At 58.0% G+C, this 26,536-nt stretch overlaps 1 protein-coding gene and 1 pseudogene across 6 annotated transcripts in view; both read right to left on the reverse strand.

The window, feature by feature from the left end:
- Positions 1 to 26,536, reverse strand: part of PCGF3 (polycomb group ring finger 3) — a 49,170-nt gene that overhangs the window by 5,286 nt on the left and 17,348 nt on the right. For 4 of the 6 annotated variants that reach the window (XR_013370599.1, XM_077881948.1, XM_077881951.1 and 1 more), the window contains exons 4-10: positions 26,061 to 26,178; positions 24,499 to 24,595; positions 21,829 to 21,884; positions 14,054 to 14,164; positions 13,096 to 13,184; positions 12,839 to 12,919; positions 5,239 to 5,376 (exon numbers count right to left, since the gene is read on the reverse strand). Coding sequence is in view for 5 of the 6 variants with exons in the window: in XM_077881948.1 (XP_077738074.1) it covers positions 5,239 to 5,376; positions 12,839 to 12,919; positions 13,096 to 13,184; positions 14,054 to 14,164; positions 21,829 to 21,884; positions 24,499 to 24,595; positions 26,061 to 26,169 (681 nt within the window). In the remaining variant the exon portion in view is untranslated. Of the gene's footprint in view, positions 1 to 5,238; positions 5,377 to 12,838; positions 12,920 to 13,095; positions 13,185 to 14,053; positions 14,165 to 21,828; positions 21,885 to 24,498; positions 24,596 to 24,759; positions 24,918 to 26,060; positions 26,179 to 26,536 lie in introns of those variants that run through there. The other 2 variants (XM_077881976.1, XM_077881961.1) reach the window with 2 other exon arrangements.
- Positions 231 to 2,758, reverse strand: LOC144291585 (malate dehydrogenase, mitochondrial pseudogene; annotated as a pseudogene).

Here is a 26,536-nt window from a genome sequence, read left to right on the forward strand (position 1 = left end):
TCCGTCCACCCATCCCTGGACATGTGGGTGCTTCCACATCTCAGCGGCCGTGACTGTGGGGGCCCTGCCCTCGGCTCTGGGAACCTGCCCAGACGTGGAAGGGCTGGGCCGTGTGGTAATTCTGTTTTTGAGGCCCGTCCACGCTGTCTTCCATGGTGGCTGTACCCTGTTAACACCCCCTGCCCCCCTCAATGGTGCACAGGGTTCCAGTTTCCTCACATCCTTGCCACTTTTATCTTCTTGTTATTTACTTTTTTTTTTTTTTTTTTTTTTTATAGTAGCCATCCCCGTAGGTTATGAGGTGGTTCCCAGTAATGACAGTGACACTGAGCATCCTTTCACGGCTACTGGCTGTGTGTGCCTTCTTGGGAGAAATGTCTAAGCCTTTTGCCCATTGTTAAAGCAGGTTGTTTGGTTTCTTTTACGCTACATTTTAGGAGTTCTCTATATACTCTGGATAGTAATCCCTTATCAGGTGTATGGCTTGCAAGTAATTTCTCACATTCTGTACAAAATTTTTTTATTTTCAAAAAGTCCAATTCGTCTACTTTTTTCTTTTGTTGACTGTGCCTTTGCTGCCCTAGCCAAGAAATCATTGCCAAATCCAGTGTCCTGAAGCTTTTGTGCTATGTTTTCTTCTAAGGTTTCATTGTTTTAGGTCTGACATTTAGGTCCCTGATCTACTTCAACTTCTGCACGTGGTGTGAGGCAGGGGTCCAATGTCATTCTTCTGCATGCTGATGTGCAGTTTCCCCAGCAGTTTGTTGAAAAGCCTGTCCTTTCCCCATTAAGTGGTCTTGGCACCCTTGTTGAACATCACTTGACCACCTACGTGAGGGTTCATTTCTGGGCTCTCTATTCATCTCCATTGATCTAGAGGGCTGCCTTTATAATACCAATATCACACTTTTTGATTAGTGTAGCTTCATAGTAAAACCTGAAATTAGGAAGTGTAGGTCCTTCAGTTATGTTCTTTTTCAAGATTATTTCAGCAACTTAGGGTCCCCTGAGATTTCATATAAAATTTAGGATGGGTTTTTAAATTTCTGCAAAATATATCATTGGGATTTTGATAGAGATAGCTTTGACTATAGATTGCTTAGGTAGTATTGACATTTTAACAACATTAAGTCTTCCAATCCGTGAACTTGGAACATGTTTCTATTTGTTTGTTTATTTATAAAGATTTTTATTTATTTATTCATGAGAGACACAGAGAGAGGGAGAGAGAGAGGCAGAGACACAGGTAGAGGGAGAAGCAGGCTCCATGCAGGGAGCCCGACGCGGGACTCGATCCCAGGTCTCCAGGATCATGCCCTGGGCTGAAGGTGGCGCTAAACCGCGGCGCCACCCAGGCTGCCCGTTTCTATTTATTTATGCCTTCTTTAATTCCTTTCAGTAATTTTTGTAGTTTTCATTGTACTAGTCTTTCATCTTCTTGGTTAATTCCTAAGTATTTTATTATTTTTGATGTGACTGTAAATTGAATTGTTTTTTATAATTTCCTTTTCAGATTACTCATTACTAATGTACAGAAATGCAGGTGATTTTTGTGTTGACTTTTGTCTTGCTATCTTGCTGAATTTGTTTAGTAGTTGTAACGTGTGTGTGTGTGTCATCTTTGGGATTTCCTTTTTTTTTTTTTTTTTTAAGAAAAAGCCTGCTTTTATTGATGCACCCATAGACGGACCCACAATTTGAAAGGGACAGCGACCCAAACATGACACTCGTGGTTAACGCAACTGAAACACAAGGGGCAGAAGATGGCTTTACAGGGCCACATGCCTCCTAAGTTAGGGATGGCTTCTGCTATCATCTTGTCTTTGAAAGGGGAGAGCTTGCCGACGCCTAGATTCTGCTCCATGCCCTTGACCCCAGCAGCGACGGTGTGGAGCAAGAGGTGGTCTGCTTCCTGGAACTTACCGAAGGAACACTGAACAACTCCTTCCTTTCTGTTCGTTGCACCCACAAGGGAGAAAACAAAGCAGGCTCCAGCATATGCCATGGACAAGGTGGCAGCGCCTGCTCCAGCTTTGGCCTTCACCACCTCCGTGCTGGCCTCCTGGATTGCCCAGGGAACAGCCGTCAGCTAGTCCTGAGGAAGGTCCACCTTGAGGGTGCACTGAGAGATCGGGGGACGACAGTCTCTCCAGCATGGCCGCCAATGAGCCAATGACAGGAACGTTGAGTCGAGCGGGATCCAAACCCTTCAGCTCTACAATCAAAGTGCTGACTCTGACAATGTCCAAGGTTGTCACCTCGAAGATTTTATTGGGGTTCTATGCTCTGTGTTTCTTGAAAACTTTTGTCGCGATTGGGATGGTGGAGTTTAGTGGATTTGCAGTGATGTAGCTCGCGGCCTCAGGTCAGGGCTGGGTGCAGGCAGCAGGCAGGGCGACCACAACTGGGGCACCGGTGTTGACCAGGTCACCCCGTGGCAGGCCTGGTTTTCCTGGGACTCCTGCTGGAATAACCACCACATCTCGGCCTTTTAGACGGTCAGCCAGCTGCTTAGGTCCGAGGTAGCCTCTCCCGGGTGCCCTGGCCTCAGATCTGCGGCCACCCCGGGTGTACAAGCACTGTCGTAGAGGGTCAGGCGGCTGACAGGCTGCGCAGTTCCTCCGAAAGCCCCCAGCACGGCTCTGTTAGCATTTTCTGGGCCGACAGTGGGGTGGGCGAGGGCGGAGAGCGTGGCTGGAGCGGGCGGGCAGCGGAACGGCAGGCAGGTGACACCACGACCTCCACCTCTTTGGGATTTTCCACATTAAGATCACATCATCGGCAAAGAGAGGGATGCTCACTCCTGCATCTTCCGCATGGAACCCCTCCCCCTGCCCGCTCCCAGCAGGACGCCTACAGGACCGCGTGGAACAGAGGTGGTGGCAGCAGCATCCCCACCTTGCTCCTCATCTCAGAGGAGACGCGTTCAGTCTCACGTCGCGTCGGACGTCTCCCGGGGTCTTCTACGTGCTTCTTAGTGTGTGCAGGTGCTTCCCTTGCGTCCCTGGTTCGTGGGGTGTTTTTATGTGGACGCGTGCTGAGTGGTCACAGGCCTGGAGACCGGCCTCAGCGGCGACGATCCGGGGTCCCCCCTCCACTCTCCGATGCGCGTGTCACATGATCCGTGTCCCGCCCGCGCCTGCGTTCCAGGAAGAGTCCCCCTTGGTTGTGGGGTACAGCCCTCTGGACGTGCCGCTACCCTGGTTGCTGGGAGGGGGTCACGGATGTCGGGCTCCAGTTTTCCTTTCGGACGGTGTCTCCGTGTGGCTTTGGTACCCGGCTGACGCTGGCCTCCCAGAATGAGTCGGGAAGCTTCTCTCCCCCTCAGGCTTTGGGAAGAGTTGGCAAGGACGTTGGGAGAACCACCTGCGAAGCCGGCAGGTCCTGGGCTCTCCTCCGCGGGGCGGTGTCGGATCCTGAGCCGGGCTCCGTACCAGTCGTAGGCCTGTTCACACCCGGCATCCCCGTGACTCGGTCTCGGAGGTTCTGTGTTTGCAGCCCTGCGTCCCCTCATCCCAGTTATCCCGCGTGCTGGTGTTCAGCTGTTCACGGAACTCTCTGACGACCCTTTCTATTTCTGCACAATCAGTAACAATGCCTCTGCTTTCATTTCAGATTTTAGTAATTTGTCTTTTTTCTTAGTCCATTAGCTAGAAGTTTGTCAAAACTTTAATATTTTCTTTAAAGATTTTGTTTATTTGAAAGACAGTGCACACTGTCAAGCTGGGGGAGGACAAGCAGACTCCGCACTGAGCACACAGCACCCCGCGTGGCTGGGTCCATGACCCTGAGATCATGACCGGAGCTGAAATCAAGTCGGAGGCTTAACCAACTGAGCCCCTCAGCTGGTTTATTGACCTTTCCAAAGAACTGAATTTCTCTATTGTATTCTGTTCTCAATTCCATTTATCTCTGCTTTGATCTTTGTTATTTCCTTCCTTCTGCTGACTTTGGGTGCAAAGCTTTGTTCTTTTTCTAGTTCTATGTTGTTGATGAGGCCTTTCTTGTCTTTAATGTAAGTATCTATGGTTATAAACTCCCCCCTTAGCACTGTTTTTACTGTAACCTACAGGTTGATAAGTCGTGTTTTCATTTTTATTGGTCTCTAAGTATTCTCCAATTTCTCTTGGATCCGTTAGTTGTTTGAAAGTGTGTTGTTTAGTGGCGCCTGGGGGCTGGCCAGGAGTCTGCTCAGGTCCTGATCCCCGGGTCCTGGGACGAGCCCCATGTCGGGCTCCCTGCTCAGTGAGGAGCCTGCTTCTCCCTCTGCCCCTCCCCGCACTCGTGTGCTCTCTCTCTCTCTCTCTCTCTCTCACACTTTTTCTCTCTCAAATAAATAAATCTTAAAGAAAAGTGTGTGTATTGTTCTTTAAATAAATCTTAAAGAAAAGTTCCACGGTATCGTGAACCTGCCAGGTTTCCTCCTGTAACCGTCTCTGACTGTGTGCTGCTGTGGTCAGAGAAGATGCTCTGAGGTAAGTCTGTGTCTGCCTTCCTCTTATAAGGACCTTTTTGCCACTGAATTTAGGGCCCAGCTGGATGATCCAGGATGATCTCAAGATTTGTGACACATCAACAAAGACCTTTGTTCAAATAAAGTCACATTCACATGTTCTGGGCGTTAGGAAATGGATGTATGTGTTGGTGGGGTCACCGTGTGGCCCACTATGGTCTGCCTTCTGGTCCCTCGGATCCACATCCATCTCACGTGCTAGGTGCACTCGCCCCATCTCCACATGTCAGCGTAGCGTTGCCACCTCAGGAGGGCCCCCCAGTGACACCCGAGCCGACAGGCTCACCCAGCCTTCTGTCCACCCCCTGCACACACCAGGGGCTCCGGCTTTCACTTAATTCCCATCATTTACCACCAAATACCTGAAAGTATCTTACTAACCTGCCCACTTATTCACCCTTCCCCCAGCCAGTCGTCCATCCATTTGTGGATGACGAAGAATAGCCTCTCTTCCAAAGGAACACCCTCTCCCTGCCGCCCCGCCAGCTGTCCCTCCTGGTAAGGGGCTCTCCTGCGTGCGTCTGGCCTTCCCTCCACGCTCTTCACCACCACGTCCCATCACACTGGCCACACTGGCAGGGAGCATGCACAACAAATGGAGATTTTTTTTCTGACTTAAAATCTCCAAAGATATAAAAACAAAAAAACCCAAAGAACTTCAGAAGTATCACTTTTACAAATGAGAAACGATTTGTTATAGTTTCTATTGGTGGTGTAGCTCCTACCTCATTGAAAGACGAAAGGTTAAGTTTTTTGGCGATGAACTTCTTCAGGTGCAGGACCGTGGCCTGGGCCGAGCAGCGGATCCACTTCCGTTTCAGGCCGCGTAGTTTGCTGCTGTTGCACTCCAGACAGATGCTCACCTGTGAGAGGAGGACACGGCTGGCAGGCTCGCTCAGATGCTAGAAGTGACAACGCTGACCTTGTGAAATCAGAAGTCGCTTTGGGCCTCAACACCGTGGGAAAGGGTTTTACTTCATCATTTCATACACATTATCTTAAAATCTGTTTACTGTTTTGTGAAACATAATCGAACGCTGTTAATTTTGTCTTATCAACGTACTACTTCAAAGTAACTCTGGGAATTATCTGTTCATTGTACACACAACACTGGTCTCGCCTCGGAGGTAAACTGCCACAGACTGAGCCCCATCCCGAGCTCCTGGCTGGTGGGACGCACACAGTCAGGCTGCGAGGAGCACCTGCTGGCATGAGGAGGAAGGACGCAGAGCCAGCATGGTAGGCGCCCCTGACTGTGCACGGATGCACCGAGGAAGGCTTTGTAAAGGAAGCAGTAGGACAACTGCCCTTGAAAGAAGACGGCAGGGGCCCCTGGGTGGCTCAGCAGTTGAGCGCCTGCCTTCCGCTCAGGCCGTGACCCTGGGGTCCTGGGATCGAGTCCCGCAACAGGTTCCCCGCAGGGAGCCTGCTTCTCCCTCTGCCTGTGTCTCTGCCTCTCTGTCTGTGTGTGTCTCTCATGAATAAATAAATAAAATCTTAAAACACACACACTAAAAAACAGGACAGCAGAGTCTTGAGAGAAGAAAGTACTCTGGCCTCAGGAAAAAACCACAAGCAAAGGCACAAAGTTGGAAAGTTCACAGTTACCTCCTGGACAATCAACAATTCAGTGGGGTCACAGTATGTGGCGTGTGACAGGGACCGCGAGGTAACCGAGTAAGAGGGACCAGGGGTGCCCGGCAGAGGCAAAGAAGGACCCCAGGCCGTGCAGCCTGGCTCAAGAGAACCCTCATGAACGAGTAATTCTCCAGGAACAGCCACAAAAACAAGGCACAATCAGACCTCCCAAAATTCAGGTAAAAGGATGAAGAGAGGAAGGGCACCCAGGGCCTCAGTTAGTTGCACGTCTGACTCTTGATTTCAGCTCAGGTCATGATCTCAGGTTTGTGGGACTGAATCCTGCTCAGGCTCCGCACTGGGCATGGGGTCGGCTTGAGAGTCTCTCTCTCTCTGCCCCTGCCCCCTGCCCACATGCTCTCAAAACAAAACAAAACAAAACAAAACAGAGGAATTAACTAAAATCTGTAGGTCTAAAATTACTAGAGATACAAAAGAAGGAATTAAATACGTAATACACTTTGGATAAAACCAAGCAGGTGTAAAAGGTAACTAAATACACCTTCTAAGCCTCATGGTGGCTGAATCACAGAGGAAGACAGACCGATTTCATGAAAAACCAACTTGAGGAAATTATCTAAAAGAAATACAGAGACCAAGATGTCAATTAAAATAACAAGACAAAGAAGAGGGAAAAGGGAGGGATGTAACGCACCTGGGACAGGTGTTCTCAAGGAAGGGAGAACTGGGGACAGAAGTAATAGCTGAAGATCAAAATGGTGGAGGACGTAAACTCTCAAATTTAGGAAGCCAAAGAATCCAAAACAAATGAAATAAAGGAAAGCTACACCTACAGAGACGTGGGGAAGGCGGGGAGGTGGGGAGGCGGGGAGGCGCCAGGAAGGAGCAGTGGGTGTTCCCAGCCGGGCCGCTGGGCCTGGAGCCCCGCAGGAAACGTGCAGGGATGAGCATGGTAAGCGAGACAGACCCCGGGGAGGAGGGGGCGGCTGAGGAAAAAGACCCCCGTCGGGGAGGCAGGCACGGGGCCCCAGGTGGGCGAGCGAGGCACTCGTGTTGTTGGGGCAAACCAAGAGGCTCATTAACATCAGACCTTCAAAAAAATGTAAACATTCATTTTAGATTTTCACAGCCACTAAAATAATAAAAATAGGGCCTGTAACTTGCCAGGTAGTTGCTAAACAGACGCAAAAAAGAGATTGAGGGACACGAGTTCAGTAGAAGGCAAGAATGGGGGAAGATAAAAAACTATCAGTGCAAAGTGCAAATAAATTCAGAAATACCACCAATCATGGTAAATGTAAAATAACTTGGTCAGTTAAAGAAATTTTCTCATTGGATTTTCTAAAAAATTCAGTTCTGTGCCGACACGAGTGTTGTAGTTAAGTTGGAAAAAAAAATTGAAATACCAGGCAACTATTAACCAGAAGCGAGCTGACCCAGCCAACCAGGTAAAGGAGACTTCCAGAAAGAGAGCTTCCTAGCAGAACGCTCCCCGAGAAACGTCTCTGACCCAGAAGGCACTGAGGACACGCTCGGGCTGGCGGGAGGCTGAGGCACCGTGACCCCCACGACGGGCGGCCGTGTGCTCCTGGGACAGCCAGGTCCGAGCCCGCGGCGCCGCGCAGGCCATGAGGCTTAGGTAAGCAGGGCAGCTCCAGCAGAGGCCGCAGGGGCCAGAGGGTGCCGGCCCACAAGAGGCTCAGAGACACGCGGCCTGCGTCCCCGGCTGGACGAGGACCAGACGGCCAGGATTTAGGGGAGGGAAGGGGAGGGGCGGGGGGACCGGAGGCTGGGTTCACCCCCCTCAGGTTTGTGTGGACTTGTGCGGGCGGCGGGGACGGTGGCACGGTGGTGCTCCCGTCGCGTTACGGCGTTTGGCGTCCCCGCCGGCCCTAAGGACACGGATGTGTCGCCAGGCTAACTGCACCAGATCAGCCTGGAGGAAGTACCAGGGGCGTGGGACAGCTTGCGACCCCCAGCAGCCAGTCCTAGGTCAGGCCCTCGGCCAGCCCTCCCTGTCCCGCTCCAGCCACCTCCCATCTCTACGATGGGCCTTCCGGGGACACCGTGTCTCGGCGGATCACACGACACGCCGTCGCCCTCACCGGTCACCGCTGGCCACAGCGCCTGCGTGGGGGACCGCACGCCGTCTCCCCAAGGCCTGGCTGCCGTGAGCAACGGGGCTGTTTCCACGCACGCAGGGAGCCGCAGACGCGCAGGGTTAGTTTGTGTCTGACTCGCCACGCGGCTCTCGCAAGCGGCTCAGCCCTTTACACTCCTGCCAGCTCCCGCACCAGCCCCGCCAGGCCCCGGCCCTCTGACCCAGCCGACCCCGTGGGCATCACGGTTTGGTTTCGGTTCCCTAACGACTCAGGATGCCGAACAGCTCTCACGTGATTATTAACCAGGAGCAACGTTCAAGGACGTGGTTCACCCACCTCTCAGCGGGGTTATCTCCTCACCCAGTTACACGACACGCGTGTTCTAGACACAGGTCCTTTATCAGAACGTGATTTGCAAGTATTTTCTCCCAGTCTGTGGCCGGTCCTTTCACTTGACAAAAGCCACTCGTTTTTCTTCCGTGGGCTGTGTTGAACGTGAGAACTCTAGGCCTAGCCCAAGGCCCTAAAGATTTTCTCTCATTCGTGTTTCCCCATAAAAGTTTTGAAGTTTCACATACTCTTATATTCTGGGCTGTTACACATGGTGTGAGATGAGGACGTCCGTCCGTCCAGGGTGTGGACGCCCAGCCGTCCACCACCCCCTGCCCCCAGTGCCCTCCCTTGGCTCCTTCACTGAAAACCAAATACTACAAATCTAAGGGCTTATTTCTAGGGTTTGTTCTATTTCTGCAATTTGTTCTACTCACTCATCTACTTAATGCCTCGAATGTAATGTCTTGACTACTGCAGCTTTTTAGTGGGATATGAGGTTTAGAATTTTCTACATAGATTTCTAAGAAATAACCCATGGGTCAAAAAAGAAATCATAATGAAAATTTAAAAATACTTAGAACCAAGAATATATTTGGGAACTATGTGGATATTCAACTCAAGAAGCCAGGAAAGGCACCAAGGGTGAACGCAGGGACAGCAGAGGGCAGTGAGAGCATGAGGCGTCTGGCAGGGACGACCCGGAACACAAGGCAGAAACGTGGTCTCACAGCGACACTCGGGCCGGGGCGGGGGGGTGGGGGGTGGTGGCGCGTGTTACCCAAGAGCGCCGGGTTGGACACAAGCACCTGGCGGACGGGCACGGGCCCGGAGGAAGGGAAGGCAACTTCGCCAACGCTACCTTTTCCCAAAGTAACCCTGAGCCCATCCTCTGTCGCTCTCAGAAAGGTCTCTGTGGGTCGCCCACGCAGTGTGGCAGGTTGGTTTCTAATTGTTATTTCGAAGAGCAAAAGGCAAAATTAGTCAAGATTATTTTGAAAAGAAAAATTAGGAGTATCCGCAAGTCAACATGTGACTGTGGTTTTGGCACCAGCACAGACGACAGGGCCGTGGTGAGGACAGACCCGAGCACGGACGGAGCACAGGCGGGGCGAAGGTCCTCAGCAGGAGGGGAGCCGGGGGACGCGGAGGAGCCCACCCGGAGGACGAGAGGCTTGCCCTGCCGCCCTGCCGCCCACGATCACCGCTGCTGGCCTACGACCTCACTGTAGAAAGGGGAACTTTAAAACAGCTCGTAAGATAACGTCAGAACATGTTTAGAACCTTGGGTGCAGAGATCGCCTGAGATACCGGAGGAAATGAGGATGGTTTTAATTACTTTGACCCAAAGGCTCCGAATAATGACGAGCATCGACTCGGGACAAGCAGGCCCCGCACGGCTCTCGGGGAGAGCCAGGCCACCCGGCGCACCAAGTCCCTGGCGGAGTAGGCGACTTCATGAAACGCGGAAGAACCAGGAAAACCAAGAAACGCTTGAGGGGACGTTCGGCACGACCGGAGCACATGCGAAGACAGGACTGAGGAAGAGAAGCGGGCGACCCGTCCGGGGACCGCACGTCCTGGCAGGGACAGGCCCAGCAAGGCCTTGGCAGCCGCTCAGCCTGGGTCTCAGGGTCACAGCGACTGGCCCCTTGGCCCGAGCGTCCAGCAGGCAGGGACACGGCACAGCCCGAGCGCAGCACACAGACGCCGCATGGCATCAGCACCAAGTCCCCGTGTTACACTAAGGTTCTCACAACTGGAACTGGGACTGACAGGCAGTCGTAGAAAGACGCATGTTCCGTTTACGCGGCTTATGGCTACAGATACGGACGTGAAGCCCCCGGCCCAGCCGGGCATGGCCCCTGCTCTCGGGGGAGAGCCCCAGCCCCCAGCACAGCTCCGCTGCCCGGTCCCCTGCCCCAGGGAGCCCCGGCACCCCTGCTCCCTCCTCCGCGGGCCCTGCTTGGCCACCCGCCCTCCCTGCCCTCCCCTTGGACAGCCTGCCTTGCTGCTCCCTGGCTGGGGGCCCAGACGAGGGTGCTCGGGTCTGTGGGCTGTCCCACGGGGCTGAGGCTCGTGCAGGCCGAGTGCTGCCCCCAGCCACGGCGGCGAGTGGGGGTGCGCGCATGCTGAGCAACAGCCCAAAGCCCTCACCTGGCGGCTCCGTCGCTGTGTGGGGGGGGAACCCCACAGGTCACGGGCACCTCTGGGAACACCTGACAGCCCATTTGCTCAGAAGCAGGCCCTAGAGGAGGGCCAAATTCTTCTGCTTAAAAGTAGGTGTGGGGCGCCTGGGGGCTCCGTCAGTGAAGCACCTGCCTTCAGTTCAGGTCATGATCTCGGGTCCTGGGATCCTGGCTCACGTGCGGCTCCCTGCTCAGCAGGGCGTCTGCTTCTCTCTCTCCCACTCCCCCTGCTTGTGTGTTCTCTTGCTCTCAAATAAATAAAATCTTTAAAAAAAGAAAAAAAGGAGGTGTATATTCTAATTTTCTTGTGTTTGCTTTAGTGACTCATCAGAGCTACAGAATGTGGCCTTTACTGCAAGCCCACCTGGCAGCAGCTGGGGTGGGGGGTGCGGTCTTGTCCCAGGGAAAGAGACTGAGCTGCTCTGGGGGAGGCGGGGGATGGGACAGGGCGGGGGGGGGGGTGCAGGAGCGGGGCTGGGGCTGAGGCTGGGGCAGGGGAGTGGGGGGAACGGGGGACGGGAGACAGGGATGGGTGCAGGGACAGGGCGGGAATGGGGACAGGGTGGGGGTGATGGGGATGGGGGGTGAGAGTGGGGACGGAGCAGGGATGGGGGGGATGGGGATGCGGCCGGGGCAGGCACCGAGCACCAAGGTGGCTGAGCACCACCTGCGGCTTGACTGCGGATGAGGACGAGCCGCCTGGAATGTCACAGGCGCTCTGTCTGGAGTGCGTTCAGAACAGAGCCAGGTGCGTTGAGGCTCAAGGACAGCAAAGCCTGACAAGCATCGCGGCGAAGTCTAGTCTTGTTCTGAGAAGTTACAGATGCCAACTGACTCTACAAACGGACATAAAATAGAGATTTAAGTGCGACTGACACCGCTCCTAGAGTACCAGATGAGAAACTCAAACTCCAAACGGCAGGAGAGGACGACGGAGGGCACTTGGGAGAAGGCCCGAGAGGGGCGGGCAGGGAAGTGGAGGCCCAGGAGCCCCGCGCACGCAGCCGAGGGCAGGAACCCCGTGCACACACACGGCGGCCACGAGGACGGACCGAGTCAAGAGGCCAGGAAGATTCATTAAGCCAAAGATGGACTCTTTTGAAAGCAACTGATCAAACAGACGAATCCTCGACACGTGGAGGATAAAAAAGGCAAAAATTATTGACAATAAACCGCGGAAATGTAAGAAGCAATGAAGGGGAAACTAAGCCGGGGGTGGGGCCGGCGAGGGAGCCCTCTGCCCACCGGGCCGCCCGTCCTCCACTGGCCCCAGGGGCACCGATCACACCTCTACGTCCACACACCGTTTCGCTCCCAGAGATCTCGACCAGAACCGTGTCATCTGAAGATTCAGACCCTCTTATTCTGTTCTTCCCAAACCACACTACTTAAATCATGTACTTAACACACACGTGCACACGTACGTGTACGATCTGCAAGCACGTAAAGCTGCACCTACCAGCACACGTGCACACACACCCAGACGCGGCCAACGCCCGTCTGCACGGCTGTCCTGAGCGTTTCCTCCCCCAGATGCTCTATGTGCACAGTTAGAGCCACAACCACCGAGGCTCATCTGGCGAGGACACACCTTGCCCTCCCGTGATCTGGAGTCCCTCTTATGTGTTCTCTACGTTCTTCCCACCCGCGCCCACGGATTCTGCAGGCTGATCTTACCCCACCCCCACCCCCACCCCCCCACCCCCGGTGAGCAGCCAGTGCTGAGCACCCGCCGCCGGGGTCCCTGCCGCTGACGCGGGGGACGGGGACGCAGGGGCGGTGCTCTGCTCGCGCGCACAGCTCCTCTGCCTGCCTCCTCAGCGCGGGACCCAGAGCCACGCCAAGCACAGCTGGGAAGGCGCCTCCTGTGTCCTAACGCCAGGGGCCCCGCTGTCAGTGGATGCGCCGGCAGCCCTCCGCTCAGGGTGCTGGGAGGCGCGGCACACATGGACTGGGACGGGAGCGCACACTCGCTGCTCCCTCTGATCTGGCGAAGACGCCTCGGGGCTGTCTGCTTCCTTCCCTGTGACGCGCGACCCGACTGGACCCCGTCGTACGGGACACGCGACGCACACGGAAAGGTGCCCGGCGCCAAGCGACCCCACCTGGGGAGTCGTGTGCAGGGTCTGGGCTTCAATTCTTTTACGTTCAGGATGTTTCAGAGCAAGCACATGTTTCTCTGCCAACTAAAAGGAACAGATAAGGAAGGAGAAACTAAGGAGACGTGTTGGCACTTGGCCGCGTCTACTTCCTTGGCGACTGGCCTTTTCTTCAGAAACGGAGGCAGGCCCCACGGCGGGCGTCCGCGCCTCTCCTGCCGTCTCGTGCCGCGCGGGCTCACACCCAGGCCAACACCGTCTACCTGCTCGTCGCTTCGGTGGTAGTCGTTGTCCTCCTCCTGCTTCTCCTCTGCTGCTTCTTTGTTCGAACTGTCATCTGCTTTGGTTTCACCTTTCAGCAAAAACAGAAGACACCGGGTTACAAATCCAGAATGTTAAACCATTATCTAACATTAAACCATTATTTTTCTAACCATACGCTATGGTCAAAATGCTACAAAGATTCATCCAAATAAGACAGTTGCACCTTTAAAGGGATACATAACTGGGGCAGCTGGTCTACGAAGCACCTACTAAAACGCCGCGGGGCCCGAGAGCCTGCGGCCAGCTGTACGTGGTCCGGGGTCGTGTGCACCAGGGCGCGGCAGGCCGAGGCCACCTGGCCCGGCGGACGGTGCAGAGCCCTCGCGCCCAGTACTGTTCAACGCCTCGTACGCCAACTACCAACTGGGTGACGCACGGCTCCCACGACCTCTAGGGTTCCAACACCACTTTTGGAACAAAGACCCCATCGAAAGCAAGTGGCTGGGACGAGATCCCCAGCCTCACACGCCGTCCCCGACGGCGTCCCCTGCCTTGGCCGCCCCCCGCCATTCCGGGGCCAGCCGCGACCTGTGCTTTCTTGCACTGTGGTCAGAAACACACGGGGCGGTCTGGAACCCTCTGAGGAACCGCTGTGGTCACTGGGAAAACAGCACGGCACCAAACGTCTGAATAACCTGTTATAATACAGCTGGACCTTACACTACCACTGATTCTACGTGGAGCCCAGGCACTGTTGGGCCACCCCCATCAGGGCAGACGGGACTGGGAGCCTCTCGGGGCCTCTGCACGGCACCTCACTCCCGGTCCCTGGGAATCCCGCCCCGTCACCCGAAGGGACCCTGGTCCAGGACCCGGTCCTCACGCCGCCCCACGAGCACCACACCAAAGCCCGGGGGGTGCCCAGGATGGCGGGCAGCAGGTGCGCCGGCCACTCACCGTTCCGATGGGGGTCGAGGTGCTGCTTTGCAGAACAGGTCTCCCCCTTGACGTCTCCGGGCACCTCCATGCCTAACTTGTGGTAGAAGTCCCTCTGCTTCCTCATTTCCGCTGTTGGAAACAAACACGTGCTCAGTGTCAGGAAGGCACCAGTGCCCATCAGGACCCCGCTCGCAAGCATCGCAGCAAATGACAACCTGGATCCGGGGGCCTCGATGGCTGCCACCAGGAGACCCACTGGGGTGGCCACGTTCACGAGCGTGCAGGGGAGGCCGTGCAGCAGCAGGAGCCCCCAGCCCGAGTGTGCACACCCGCGAGACCCCTGCCCCAGACCCAACATCGGGGTGGCCATGCTCGCGAACCTGCAGGGGAGGCCATGCAGCAGCAGGAGCCCCCAGCCCGGGTGTACACACTGTGAGACCCCCCCGCCGCCCCCGAGACTCAAGACAGCCGCTTCCAGCAGCTGGTGTCTGCCCCACGCTACCCGACCCTGCGGTGGCACAGGGATCTGGGGCTCAGGCCTGCCCGCCCGCCGACCCTGACGGCGCCAGGCTGTGCTCACGGTGGGTGAGGAGCGCCCCCTGCTGCCTGCGGGCAGCCACCACAGCCAGGAAGGTCCCTAAGGTGCAGAGGCTGGCGCCACAGGCTCCCAGCAGCAGGCTCCCAGCCTCGCTCCCCGCGGGCGGCAAGCCAGCCAGAGCAGCTCCCCGAGCACAACCGGGCGGGCGCCTTCTGACAGCAGGTGGCCGCCCCACGACTTTTGGCACAAAGGGACTCTAAAGCCTGTGCCCAGACAACAGAGCAGCCGGTCATTGCTCAGGCCACACAGCAGATGACAAGGAAAATCTGTTTGCTTTTATTCTAAATATTTATTTGAGCGAGAGAGAGAGAGAGAGAGAGAGAGAGGGAGGGAGGGAGGGCACACAAGCAGGAGGCAGGCAGAGAGAGAAGCAGACTCCCTCCCCTCTGCCGCTAAGCAGGGAGCCCGATGCGGGACTCGATCCCAGGACCCGGGATCACGGCCGAGCCGCAGACAGACGCTCAACCAGAGCCACCCAGGGGCCCCAACAAACATAATTTAAACCCAAGTTGTTCCAACTAGTAACATAAGACTCACCCCATGAAACACACTTGTGTACGGCTAACCCTGTGGTACTGGTCGCACTGCCCACCTGCCCCTCGTCTGCCCCGTGCGCCACGCGCTCCACGGAGCCAGGGAGACGCGTCCCCATCCTGGACCAACGCCGACACCTGGCAGCCCAACCCTGCGGGAGCGCGGGCACAAGGGGCAACGGGTGGAAGGAGGATGCCCCTCGAACTCGGGGACGGCGCTGCTGGCCTAGACGGATGGGGCGCTGGAATCAAGTGCACCAAGTGCCCAACCAGGCTGGTCTGGGAAATTTGGGATTGGCTTGGAAAGAAATTAAAGAATCCTATAAGAGCTGGCTCAGGAATAAACGTGTGAAATGCAGTGCGTGGCGGTGAGGCCGTCCCCCAGGCTCTCCAAGGCGGTGCGCTCCTGCAGGTCCACGCCAGAGGAGTCTCCCCTCGTGGAAAGGAGGCAGCCTCACGTACCTTGTGTAATTCTTATTAAGAATTCTTCAGCCATCAGAATAGAAAAAAGATGGAAAATAACAATATTCCACGTCAGGAAAATACCAGCATAGAGACGTTCCGGGCTAAGTGTGCAGCATGGTAACCCGCAGCTAGAACCACGGGGCCTCAGCTGCTCGCCCCCACGTGCTGCTGGTGAGCTATCGGACAGCAAGCACCTCACTGCTGCATAAGGAGAGGGGCGCGCGCCCGGCGGAGGCCTTCAGGCCACACACTAGACGCAGGGCCGGGCGAGCCGGGGCGGCAAGGAGGGAGATCTCATTCATCTGCTGCCCTGGGTAGAGTATGCGCCATCACTCAGCAGAACCCTGTGCAGCCATCGAAGACGACACGGACCCGGGCGCCTCGGCAGCTCTTCATCTCAGCCCAGGTCGGGTTTTTGTTTCATTTATTTATTCATGAAAGACACAGAGAGAGGCAGAGACACAGGCAGGGGGAGAAGCAGGCTCCCCCCAGGCACCCTCAGCTCAGGTCTTGGTCTCAGGGTTGAGTTCAGCCCCACGCTGGGCTCCGTGCTGGGCGTGGAGCCTACTTAAAAAAAAAAAAAAAAAGATACAGGTCTTATTTTTTTTTAAGATTTATTTTAGAGAAAGAGAGCTCATGCGTGAGCAGGGGAGCGGTATGGGGAGAGGGAGAGAGAGAACGTCAGGCAGCTTCCATGCTGCACACGGAGCCTGACACGGGGCTCGATCCCATGAGCCTGAGATCACGACCTGAGCTGAAATCAAGAGTTGAACCTTTAACCGATGGAGCCAGCCAGGCGCCACAGGCTGTATGTCTGCCATGGAGGGAGCAGCACCCCTGATAGCGAGCAAGATTAAGCAGCATGATCTCACCTTTTGGTAAAATCATAAGTTGTGCTACGAGAATCCGGGGCAGTGATACGAACGCCAGCCTGGCCCTCAGCTCCTCCTCAGTGACAGAGGGCACGGAGGGGACGGAGGGGATGGAGGGCACGGAGAGGACGGGAGGGACGGAGGGCCCAGGGCCAACTTGACACCAGGATCAGGCCCAAGATGAGGATGTCCACGACCCAACATCACTCTCAGGGCACCGGCCTGTCAACCAGGAGTGGACACCAGGGCTGCGTGAGCCAAGTGGCACAACTGAGCTACGATGCGGCAGGTTTGCAGCAGGGAGAAGGAAACAACACACATGCCACTGGCACGTCAGCGAGCACAGTCCTACTCGTACTCCAGTGTCACTTTGAGCGCCTGCCTTCAGCTCAGGCCGTGACCCCGGGATCCCGGGATCGAGTCCTACATCAGGTCCCCACACGGAACCTGCTTCTCCCTCGGCCTGTGTCTCTGCCTCTCTCTGTCTCTCAGGAATAAATAAATAAGATCTTATAAAAATAATAAAAATAAAGCTTCACTTTGCCCCCGTCCTCGGCTGCTCCTCCACGCTCAGGGTGCGTCCAGGTTCCTCCGCACGACAGAGCGCGAGCCCCCGACCTCCCTCCACAGGCCGGCGCCTTGTTCCCCAGTGCCTCCGGGCTGCTCACCGCTGCGGCCCTGGGGCAGGAGTCCAGTCACGTCCCACCCCCGCTCCTGCGCCCCCCGGGCGCGGATGGCCCTCTGACATCCTCCCGGCCCCGCTCCTCAGCTCGCCCTTGCTCTGCGCGGCGTCTGCATCCTGCTCCGTGCGCGGTGACCTTTCCGAGTCGCCCTGTCCGTGGCCCCTTCCAGTTTCGGCCCCGGGGCTTCTGCTGACCAGCCCCACCCTCGGGTTCTTCCTCACCCAAATCCTGCCGGACCAGCCCCCCGGAGGCTCGGTGTCTGCTACCGCGGGCTGACGGCCAGCGTTCCTCTCTGCCTCCTTTGTGGGGTCTGCAGTCCCCGGCCCCTGCCCAGCACCCGGTCCCCGCCCTCCCGTAGGGCCTCAGCACGTTTACCACCGTTGTTTCCAACTGCAGCCTGAGAAGTCTGACACCCTGGCGTGTCTGGTCCGGGGGCTCGGTCTGTGCCCTCAAAGCCTCCGTCTGGGGAGCCTGATCGTCTTGTGCACCGGCTGGGACCAGGCCTTCTCAGGCGTGGGCAGGGCGGGGGGGGGGGGGGGCTCCATGCTCCTCTGAGCCGAGGCCTCCCTCCGACGGCTTCCCAGGGCTTCCCAGCTGGGCTCCCCACTGGGGCGCGGGCTGCCTAGGTTCCCAGGGCCAGACCCTGCTCCAACGACGTCACAGTGGCTCCCCGTCCTGCCCCTGTGAGCATGGGAGGGGTCCTCTGTGCGGCCCAATTGGGGCCCTGGCCAACCCAGGTGGATCTCCCTGCAGGTTCTTCTCTCCGAACGGTCCCCACGGAGCTGCCGGCCCTCCCACAGCCACAGCACAGGTCTCCGGCCCAAAGTGGTTCCCAGGGAGGCCTCCGCCCGCAGTCCCTGCCTGGGGACCCGCGGCCCCACAGCTGCTGTCATTCTCTCCAATCCTGGGGCAGCCGTTTGCCCTGCGTCCACCCCTCTTCCCTCTTGTGATCTAAGAGAAGTGGCTACTCAGTCTGTTCAGCGTTTTACCTGTTAGGACAGCGGTGACTCGGGAGCTCCTTGGGGGGAACCGGAGCAGAAGTTGTGAAATTCAAAGTACAGTAATCGTAACCAAGTGCAATTTTTTAGGATATAGATGACCGGCAAGGAAAATAGGCTCCTTTTGGGGGCAAGTATCTGTTTCACTGGGGTTAAAAGTCAGTGTTCCTCATTGTCAGTTCCCAACACCCTTCACACGTTCATCCCTGGGATCTTTACATATTTCATTTCTGAAAACGTCCTTTTGCACAGAAACGCTGGTATCGGTGCAGGTGTGCCCGCCGGCGTGGACTGCGGAGCCGTGCTCCTGTGCCGGCTCCAGGCCGCCGGCCCGTCCCCCAACCGGCGCAGCACGGCAGCGCCCCTCAGTCCTGAGCGGGCTATGAAATGTGGACTCGGCCTTGCAGGAGCGGGACACGGACCGCGGTTCCACGTTGAAGGTGCTGCTCTCCCTCCCGAACAGTGTCCTGTGCCCTTAGCTCCAAACCCCACACACCTCAGCCCCCAAGGGGCCGTGTGCGAGGGAGGTCGGGCCGTCGGCTTCCGCCTCCGAAGGACGGTGACATCGCCCGGGAAAGGGCGGACCCCGTGTAGCGCTCCGCGGCCGGTGACCCGGGCAGGTCTGTCCTCACGGCGTGTCCGCGGCTCGCCCGGCGTCCTCCCAGGCACCTTCCCGGCCACCGCCGCGGTCACGTCCTCACAGACTTCAGGTTGTACTCCACGAGCTCTCTCCCCCTTGAAGACACCCTCGCCTGCGGGTGCTCTGCATGCCAGCTCGGAGACTTGTCCCTGGGTCGCCGAGCTCCGCAGCAGCCGAGCAGACCGGAGACACCCTGGAAACCCCTCGAGACCGCCTGCCTCGCGGCCCCACCTGCCTCGCGGCCCCGACCGCCATGCTGTGCCTGGAGGCCCCGGAACAAGCTGCTGTCTCGGGGTGCGTGGCCTCCCTCGCTACGGGCAGGCCTCAGCGAGCGGCTTCCTCGTTTGGCTGACAGCTGAGCCCCCCCAGAAACTGGCTGTGATTGAAGCCGTAACTTCACCCCGATTTCTGTGAAGACCTGCCACTGTGGTGACGCACCCAGTTAGGTTTCTGCTCCTCCCAACGTTGCTTGTGTCCACCCCCAGGTCAGCACCAGTGGCACTGGAGGCTCGTAGGACCGCTCCCTAAACCATCCGCATCTGGGCCCGCACCGTCCCCCTTTCCTGCTGCGACACGAGGGGCACGTGGCGACCCCGGGGTCTGCCCGGGCGCAGCTCCCAGCCGCACTTCCGAGAGCCGCAGCGTGTGGCGTGGCAGGGGGCGCCCGGTCCAGCCTGCCACCGGTACCTGCTGCGTGTGGCGCCGTGGGGGCGAAGGATGCAGGGAGGAGTCCCCACGCCCGTCCCCAACACCGCGGACGATGGAATTCCAGCTAGCGTCACCTGCACATCACACGCCGTTGACCTCTTCCCAACAGTTTCAAGTGTAAACACGCTCGGCTCACAAGTCGCGTAAAGAGGGGCAGCGAGCCGGACGTGGGCTGCAGGGCCGACCCCTGCTCCTGCCGGGAACAGAGGCCACAGGAAGCACCCGTGGCTCTACTGCCAGAGGAAGGCAAACACACTCCCCCACACCCGTGGAGGTGTTCACAGGGGTGTTCGCCGCAGCCCTCCGCGCCTATTAAACCGAGGACGAGACACCTACGAGCTGCCACGTGGCCAGGGTCAGGACGGGGCACAGCCCACGCCCCGGCGAGCAGCTCTGCACCACGCTGGCAGGGAAGCAGCTGCGGGCAGCGTGGGGAGGCGCGGCGCCAAGGGCTCGGACAGCGGCAGGCACAGGCGGCGGAGGCACCGTGGGCACAACCAGGACGACGAGCCTCTGCACACAGCCTGCACCAAGACAACAGCTGTGCCGTGAAGGGTCTCAAGGCAGAGATGTTCTCGTGAAGAACAGCGAGTGGCCACGAGTCGGAGAAACAGGCACGGAGACCCTGGCCCGGGGGTGCAGAGGCACCCGCCACACAGAGCGGCTTGCTCGGCCGCAGGATCCCCCCCACCCCATACGGGCACCACGTTTCTCACAAACAGAACCTGCACTGCAGCCACATCACGGGGCATCTCACACACGGAAGGCACGCAGACTCCGTGGGGTCGTGGCCGGAGCTGCCAGAGGCAGGAGTCGACCAGAGAGCCCAGAGCCCACCCGGCTCGGACGGCAGGGCCATGCCAGGCTCCCAGGGTGGTGCCTGGGGCCAGCGGCGGGAGCGCGTGGGCTCCAGAAAGGGCAGGGACCAGTAGGCGCTGTGGAAGCTGCATGTGTCAGCATCCACCCGACGGTGGCCGGCAGGGCCGGGAAGGCAGCTGGGCAGGCTGTGCACAGGGAAGGCCGGGGCAGCTCTGTCCACCGATGTGACACGGCCTCAGGGACCCGGCAGCGATGGGTGGCTCTGCGGACGCGTCCACCCACTGCTGGGCCGGGCCAGGCGCCGGAGCAACTACGGTCTTACCACCTGTAATGAAGCGCTGGCTGGCGCTCTGCTGCTGCGGGGTGGCCGGGCCAACACGAGCGACAGGCCGGCTGCCCCGGTTCAGATGCAGCAACCACGGAGGGGGGCTCGCCGAAACACCAGCCAGAACCTGGCCAGGCCTGCAGACTGGGGCCAGGGGAGGCCAGGGGCCCACCTGACCCGGACCCCGACGGAAACCAACGAGAGCAAACTAGAGACGCGTGGCATTCGTGCAGCAGTCACGAGCGTGGGCACCATCCGGTATGTGGGGCCACGGGGTCCCTGTAACTTTCTAGATCTATAAAGTTGGTGTGTTAGGAAGAACCTTGTCCCCTGGGATAGGGGACGGCAGGAGCCGTGGATGAAACGGGACTGACCGTGAGCTGCGGGCTGTGGACGTGGCGTCACCGACACATGGGGCTCCGCACGTGGCTCTGCCCGCTTCTGTGTTGAAAATACCCTGCAACCAGTTTTTAAGTTGCTGGTATGCGTTTTGATGTATTCTTGGTCTTAGGACCAAAAGACTTTTGGGTATCAAAGGATGATTGTCCCCATCTACGCTTTCTCAAGAGCTTAAATTCTCCTGACAAATGCACTTGGGGAGACGGCGAGGAGTAGGAACGCTAGCGAGCTCCCGGGACGCAGGATACGCCCTCCGCTGACCTAACACAGCGAGCTGCATCCCGCGTGGTAACCCTGCTCTGAAACACCACAAGGGGAACGTACGGCCCGAGTGAACCCCTAAGGCGGCCCATCCCTGAAAGCGAACGTGACTTGTACCAGTCGGCACCGCAAGCCCGCCGGGGGGCCTGGGCCCTCCACCGCCCCACAGAGGGGCAGCAACAGTCTCTGCGTTCACCCCGCAGGGAAGCCTTAACGACAACGGCCGTTTCCACCTTGGGGATATTCACACTACACACGCTTCTACTTAATCCTCAGTGACATCCGGCTTTAAACACAGTTAAGCTTTCCCGACGCCCTGGCTACTGGCCTAGAGTCTGTGTAGGCGCCATCGGGGCCGCCACCCAGCAGGGCCGCCCGTGGGTGCTCGTGAGCACAGAGGGACGGGACAGGGGTGCTGCGGCCCGGGGACCTCCCGCCAGGACCCGCCCCCCGGAGGCGCTCGGCCGCCGAGCCGCACCCACAGACACTCACCTTCCTGAAGGCCCGGAACCAGTTTGTAAACAATGTCCTGCATGGTCCTGTCATGACTGGTGAAGAGAACACAACAGGCAAGGTTATTAGCAAGGCCGCTGCCACACACCGTGCACATTCCCAACTCCACGGTCGCAAATCTGACATTTGGCTGAGTTTTGTGTCTAGTCTGCACCTCAGACATGTGTGCTAGCGGGTCCCATGTGCCCCCAATTAGCGCATCGTTTAATTCAGGTTCCAGAGGCCTATGAACAGTGCGGGTCGCGGGGACACAGGCCAGACCCTGCAGGACGGCCCCACCCGCCCCTCCACAGCACTTCCCGGCCTGCACTGTTCCGAGGAACGAGGTGGGCAGGCCGCGTGGTCTTCACGACCCACCCAGTAAGGTTTCCTGAGATGGCTACACGAGACGGTGTCTCGCACCCGTTCCCGCTCCTCTGCTGCTATTTGTAAACTGAAATCACTAAGACGTTCAAGTGACTGTTGTCACGTGTCACGTGACTGTCCACTTAAAAACCCCACCCGTGAGAATGGAGACCTCGAGGGCAGCCCTGATGGCTCAGCGGTTAGCGCCGCCTTCAGCCCAGGGTGTGATCCTGGAGACCCGGGATCGAGTCCCATGTCGGGCTCCTGCATGGAGCCTGTCTCTGCCTCTCTCTCTCTCTCTGATGAGTAAATAAATGAAATCTAAAAAAAAAAAAAAAAAAACAAACAATGGAGACCTCAAGGACTCGGGCAGGAACGTGTGAACCGGCAGCCGTGCTTCCCAGTACACACGAGGCTCCGGCGCCTGGCATCCACCCCACAGGCCCAGAGTCCTGCACAGACGGCGACCGTCGCCTGGCCGAGGACCACAGGGCCGGGTGGAGGCCTCGGGGCGCTCTCCTCAGGGAGGGTGCCAGCAGGCAGGCACACGACAGGGCCTCCTTCCTGGAGTCGGTCACACCCAGGCCCCGTCTGGGAGCCCCCATGGCCCCCACGTTCACACTCCGTCCTACGGGCCACACACCGTAACTCTGATCTGTTGTGGGGCCTCCGTCAGGCCACGCGGCACAAGTCCTCGCACAGAGGAGGTGCAGAGCTGCCCCGAGGATCCTGCAGCCCCGAGGCGCCTGGCTTCCACGCCCCCGCAGCGGCCCCAGTGCAAAGCTTAAGGCCCTTCCTGCGCGGCAACCTCGTGGTCGGCTGGAGCGCATCAGAGCAGAAGGGCCCCCGCGAGGTCAGGACAAGGCTCTGACCAGCTGCAGAGTCGGTCCCAGGACGGCTGAAACACGACCGCCCTGCGCCACCAGAGTTCCGGGCCGCGCTCCGGGGGGAGGAGCAGGGGACAGGCTCAGCACGAAGGCGACCGGAGCCCAGGGCCCATGGCAGGCCTCGGGGCCGGGTACCTCTCCGGCCTGGTCACCGCGCGGGTCACTGCACAGAGAAGGCGCAGATGCCGAGGCCGACGGCCCCGGCCACCGCGTCCGGAGAGCTGCGCCCCAGTTAGCAGGGCAGGCTGTGCCTGGAACCCCAGGGCCCTGGCCTGCTGAGGGGTCTCAGCCCTCCCAGAGCACGGGGGCCGGGCCCTGACACCCGGGGACCCGTGCCTCCACAGCTTCCCGCCAGCATGAGGCCCCGACCACCACCCGCCTTCTGCAGTTCACGCCAGGAGGCACCTGTGCTCTACGAAATCACACCCCAGGACAGGAAACGTGCACACACGCCGCCACAAAGGGCCCACCGGACCAAGGACGTGCGGTGGGAACAGACGCCTCCCAGAAGCCTCAGCGGCCAGCTGCCGTGTGGGGCGAGGCCCGTGCTCACTGGGAATCCGGGCAGGAGCGCACACACCCTCCGAGGGAAGGACGCAGCCCACGGCACCCAGGGGCGCAGCGGTGAGGTCGTGCACCGCGAGGACTCGCACGCCAACAGCCCGCTCTGAGGGACGAGGGAGGGCTCACTGCACGGGGACACCCAGGCTGGCGGGGAGAGCCCACGGGGCACCCCGACGCCCTGGCCACGATGACACGGCCGGTTGGCTTCAAGGCCTGCTCGCTTCTGCCTCTCGGTCCAGGGAGGTTTCCGCTGCGCGGCGGCCAGATGTCCATATTCTTAAACTCTTCCGTGCACGCTGCGCGCGTCACAACCTTAGGGGTGGAAACACGCGCTCTCCCTTCCAGACGTCTTCACACTCACCTCTGCTGCCCCCACGGGGTGGGGGGCGCTGCGCTTCCTTTACAATGACCCCCGGATCCGCAAGGCATTTCAAACCCCACACACGAGCCCCGCCAGCACGTCCTGCCCATGTCAGCCTGAGCCCTGGGTCGGTCGTGCAGACCTGCTGACGCCTCCCACACGCACGGTGCCCATCCCGAGGGGGCCCAGTGTCCCCGAAACCCACGGAAGGCAGTGGCAGGACGGCCCAGAGGCCCGAGGCCGAGGAGCACTGGGTCCTCAGCAGCCCAGGGAGCGAGGCCGCTGCCTGCCTCAGGGAAGCCCAGCTTAGTCCAGGAAGGCCCTCAGGTGCCCAAGTGACCCAACGTGAAAAACCACCCCCGAACTCGTGGGGACAGCGCCCGCCGGGCTGACGTGGCCGGCCACAGGGCCAGGGGCAGGGTGAGTCCCTGATGCGCGGGCGAGGCTGAGGCTGAGGCTGAGGCTGACGGGGGCCCGGGCCGACGCACTCACCCGATGTACTGCAGCGGGTGGCTCTGGTGGATCACGATCCTACACGTGGGGCAGGTGTTGTTCTCCTCCAGGTACTTGACCAGGCAACTCCGACAGACTGTTTGTAGAAACACACCCACGTCACAAAGTGCCCAGGACGGGGCGGCCGACCCTGCTCGGGCTCCGCACACGCCCCGCCTGGCGCCCGCCACCCCTGCACGGCGGCTGCGATGGGACGCTGGCCAGCCAGCAGGCCCAGGCTGGCGGCCGCTCACTGCTCACCGCGCGGCGGCAGGCAGGACGTGTGGGGCTCAGGGGACCCAGGAACCTAGCCGAGGTGGAGGCACTCCGGGCACAGGAGCCCAGAAGCCACCAGGACGCCCTTCAGGGTCTCGCCTCAATATCCTCCCCACAGGAGCTAACACAACTTTCACGTTCGTCTTAAAAAAAAAAAAAAAAAAAAAATCACAAAATTTTCCATGTACAACAAAATTGGAGAGAATTCAATGAAAATAACCATCTAAATCTATAATCACCTTTAAAATAAAAGTTCTACCAAAATTGGCGAGATTTTATTTTCTAAAGTGGAAAATACATGATCCAAAGTCCTCGGATTACAGGCGCTGGTTCTGCTGCAAGACCCTGGCTCCCCAAGGGCTCCTCCCAGCGACCTCGGCCACCGCGCACCCCTCGCTGCGAGCGAGCGCACCCTCCATCCAACAGGCGTACGTGCCCCGAGGACCCGAACCACGTTCCTCTGCTTAGAAGGTGTAAGAAATTCCTTTGGAAATTTTTAAAATAAGCATTTCTGTCCCTGGGAAATGAATATTGTGTCGTAACACACTTAGGACTCCTTTCCCGTATTGAACTTTCTTAAACGATACCTCACCTGAAATTACCCATAATATTTGTAATTTGAAATAATTTTTCTGATTTAGGATCTTTTTTTTTTTTTTTTTTTTTATTTTTATTTTTTTTTAATTTTTTATTTATTTATGATAGTCAGAGAGAGAGAGAAGCAGGCTCCATGCACCGGGAGCCCGACGTGGGATTTGATCCCGGGTCTCCAGGATCGCGCCCTGGGCCAAAGGCAGGCGCCAAACCGCTGCGCCACCCAGGGATCCCTGATTTAGGATCTTTATTCCTGCTTCTGTGTCTTGCTTTGTGCTTGCACTAAAAGTTTTTGGTGAAAAACAAAAAAACGAAAGAAAGCCCAAGTATCAGGAAACCACAAGGCTAGAAGCAGTCAAAGGCCACGTTCTAGAGCATTCTCCACATACACATGCACAGACACACTCCCCATGGCCGTCAGGACCACCTTCTGGAACATTCCCCACACACACCTGTGCAGACACCCACCCCCCCACAGCCATCAGGATGACCTTCTAGAACATTACACACACCTGTGCAGACACCCACCCCCCCACAGCCATCAGGATGACCTTCTAGAACTTTACACACACCTGCGCAGACACCCACCCATGGCTGTCAGGACCACCTTCTGGAACATTCCCCACACACATCCTGTGCACACACACACCCCAAGGCCGTCAGGACCACGTTCTAGAACATTCCCCACATACACGTGTGCAGACACTCGGTCACCGTGGTCGCGTCGATGAGATACCCGCTGCACAGGCGGCAGGTGATGTGGGCGTTTATGTCCCAGAGCTTAATCTTTCTCGTCAACATCTTTGGCTTCTGTAAGAGAAAATCACTTTTAATTAATATCTGAAATACTCCCAGGTGTTGCTTTTTTAAGATTTATTTATTTATTTTTAGAAAGAGGGAGAGAGAGAGAACAGGGAGAGAGAGCGAGCAGGAGCAGGGGGAGGAGCAGGCTCCATGCCGAGCACAGAGCCTGACATGGGCTCGACCCCAGGAGCCTGACATCACAACTTGAGCCGAAAGCAGGAGCTGGACGCCCCTGATCCTTTCATCACAGGTTCGGGCTCCGTGGCAATCAGGTGACCGCACCTCCCCAGGCTACCTGCCCACCTGGACCAGCGGCAGGCCAGAGGCTCTCTGCTCGACCTGCACGTGGTGCCGCGCCATCAGC

This window comes from Canis aureus, chromosome 2 (genome assembly GCF_053574225.1).
Source record: "Canis aureus isolate CA01 chromosome 2, VMU_Caureus_v.1.0, whole genome shotgun sequence".
Taxonomy (NCBI): Eukaryota; Metazoa; Chordata; class Mammalia; order Carnivora; family Canidae; genus Canis; species Canis aureus.